Raw genomic sequence first — 1,901 nt, forward strand, 5'->3', positions numbered from 1 at the left:
CACACACACACACACACACACACACACACACACACACATGGACGCAGTGCATTATGCATATCTGGAGATATTGTGGTGTGCACGTATTGTGACATTCCCCAAACCCGGTGTTTGTATGAACTAAACTGTAACTCATCGGGGGGTGTCTGGGGGGGGGTGTAGCCCCCCCCAGCGCCTTACAGATTAAGAATACTTTTATTCCCGCGACTAATAATCTATTTATCCGTTCGGACTGGAAAATTGACGGGCGGTGGTGGCTGTGGTGGCCGTGGTGGCGGTGGTGGCGGTGGTGGTGGCGGTGGTGGTGGCGGTAGTGGTGGTGGCCACTCTGGCGAACAGCAGGCGCTATGGCCAGCTGTAGCGGCTTTGCAAAGTCGGGTGCCGCATGATGCCGCCTTCTCGCTCGAGTTCCTGCAAGCCGTATATGATATTTGCACGACTCCATGTCCCGAAGCCACCCCTTAAACTTTAGCCAATGCTCGGGGCCTCTGGAGACTTGCGGTGTGCCCCCATGAAGCTGGCGGCTGTGGGGCGGATTGCTGAGGCTGCTGGCGCTTCGGGGATAAACATCATAGACAGCACCGAAATTCACCCAGCTTTCGTTACCATTTGCCCGCATGGGCATTCTGACTTGCGGTCTGCAGCACTGTCCATGCGGCATGGAGCCTGCAGGCGGTGCTGACAATTCCGCCAGTGCAAGCTTAGCTCCCACACCATCAGCACTGCTGCAACAAAGCACATCTCCCACCACGTTATGTACAACATGTTACAAGTTATGTACAAGTGTGGGGGGCTTTAGCAGTAGTGGTCATCAGAACGGCCCCTCACTGTTTGTTACTTTACTGCGCACAAAAGAACACAACCCCACTGTTGAGTCACTAGTACTAGTGACCTGTGCATTGCATCCTTGTTTTTTTTAGTCTAAGCTGTCTGCTGCCTTTGGTGGCTGGATGCCCTTCTGACTCTTGAGCATATTGAATGCCCGTGTCCACAGCTCCTTCCACAGTGTCTTTGGACCAGGGTGCCACACGCTTCTTTGCTGCACTGCGTACTGTCGCAGTGCTGGATGCTGGCAATCTGCTCACTGTGGGCAGTGGCGACGTGTCTTTCCTACTTCACAACCCAAACTACCAGCTGTATGTTCGGAAGTGCTATCCGGACCTCTTCTATGCCCTCTACGAGTCGACAAGCAAGAAGCATGTCGGTGAGGCCCACCTCTTTCTCTGCTTTTACCTGCCAGGCTACCAGTGTGTACAGTTAGGACCCAATGCACATGGTGACTGCATCATCATCATTGTATGCACCATTGTGTGTTCTTGATGTGGGTTGAGATGTACATGAGTCAGTGGGTGGGAGACAGCTTGTGTTCTTTAGACATGTAAATGACTAATGGCTGGCACTGGCCTGCTACACTGCTGGCCCCTCTCCTGTCTGTTGAATGAAGCACCCACCCTTACTGGCACACCGGGTCGGGTATGAGGGACTCTACTTATCCCAACCTGCCATTTTGCCAGGATGGTCTCTAACAATATGGATTCTAGTTGAATATTGCCCTCGAGAACAAGCAATGCATGGACAGTTTTTTTATAAGCACCAGAGCCCTTCTGCAAAGCTATGCCTGTGTCCTGCTGCTGTTGATCATTCACTCCACTCACTTGATGACCAAGGCCACCCCCTTGCCCTTGTGTGTTTTGTTGCAGTTACCGGGACGCCTGGGATTGGAAAGAGCTACTTCTTTTACTACATGCTGTTGCGGCTGCTGCACAGCCCATCGCCACCGCCCTTCATCCTTTGNGAGCACTACGGATTTCCTGGTGTAATGGTGGGTTACCCCTGTACTGTGCTGTATCTGTGTGCTGGTGTAGAAGCGTCTTGACATTTTTCCTTTTTTATGCCCTTTC

The 1,901-nt window shown here is 52.4% G+C and overlaps 1 protein-coding gene across 1 annotated transcript in view; it reads left to right on the top strand.

Annotated features, from left to right (window-relative positions):
* Positions 1 to 978: 978 nt before the first annotated feature.
* VOLCADRAFT_100695 (uncharacterized protein) overlaps positions 979 to 1,901 on the top strand; it is a gene marked incomplete at both ends in the record, with an annotated part of 2,784 nt that continues 1,861 nt past the window's right edge. The window contains 2 exons of the mRNA XM_002959224.1: positions 979 to 1,204; positions 1,701 to 1,822. Coding sequence (XP_002959270.1) covers positions 979 to 1,204; positions 1,701 to 1,822 — 348 coding nt within the window. The remainder of the gene's footprint in view (positions 1,205 to 1,700; positions 1,823 to 1,901) is intronic.

The sequence above is a fragment of the Volvox carteri genome (assembly GCF_000143455.1).
Source record: "Volvox carteri f. nagariensis unplaced genomic scaffold VOLCAscaffold_139, whole genome shotgun sequence".
Classification (NCBI taxonomy): domain Eukaryota; kingdom Viridiplantae; phylum Chlorophyta; class Chlorophyceae; order Chlamydomonadales; family Volvocaceae; genus Volvox; species Volvox carteri.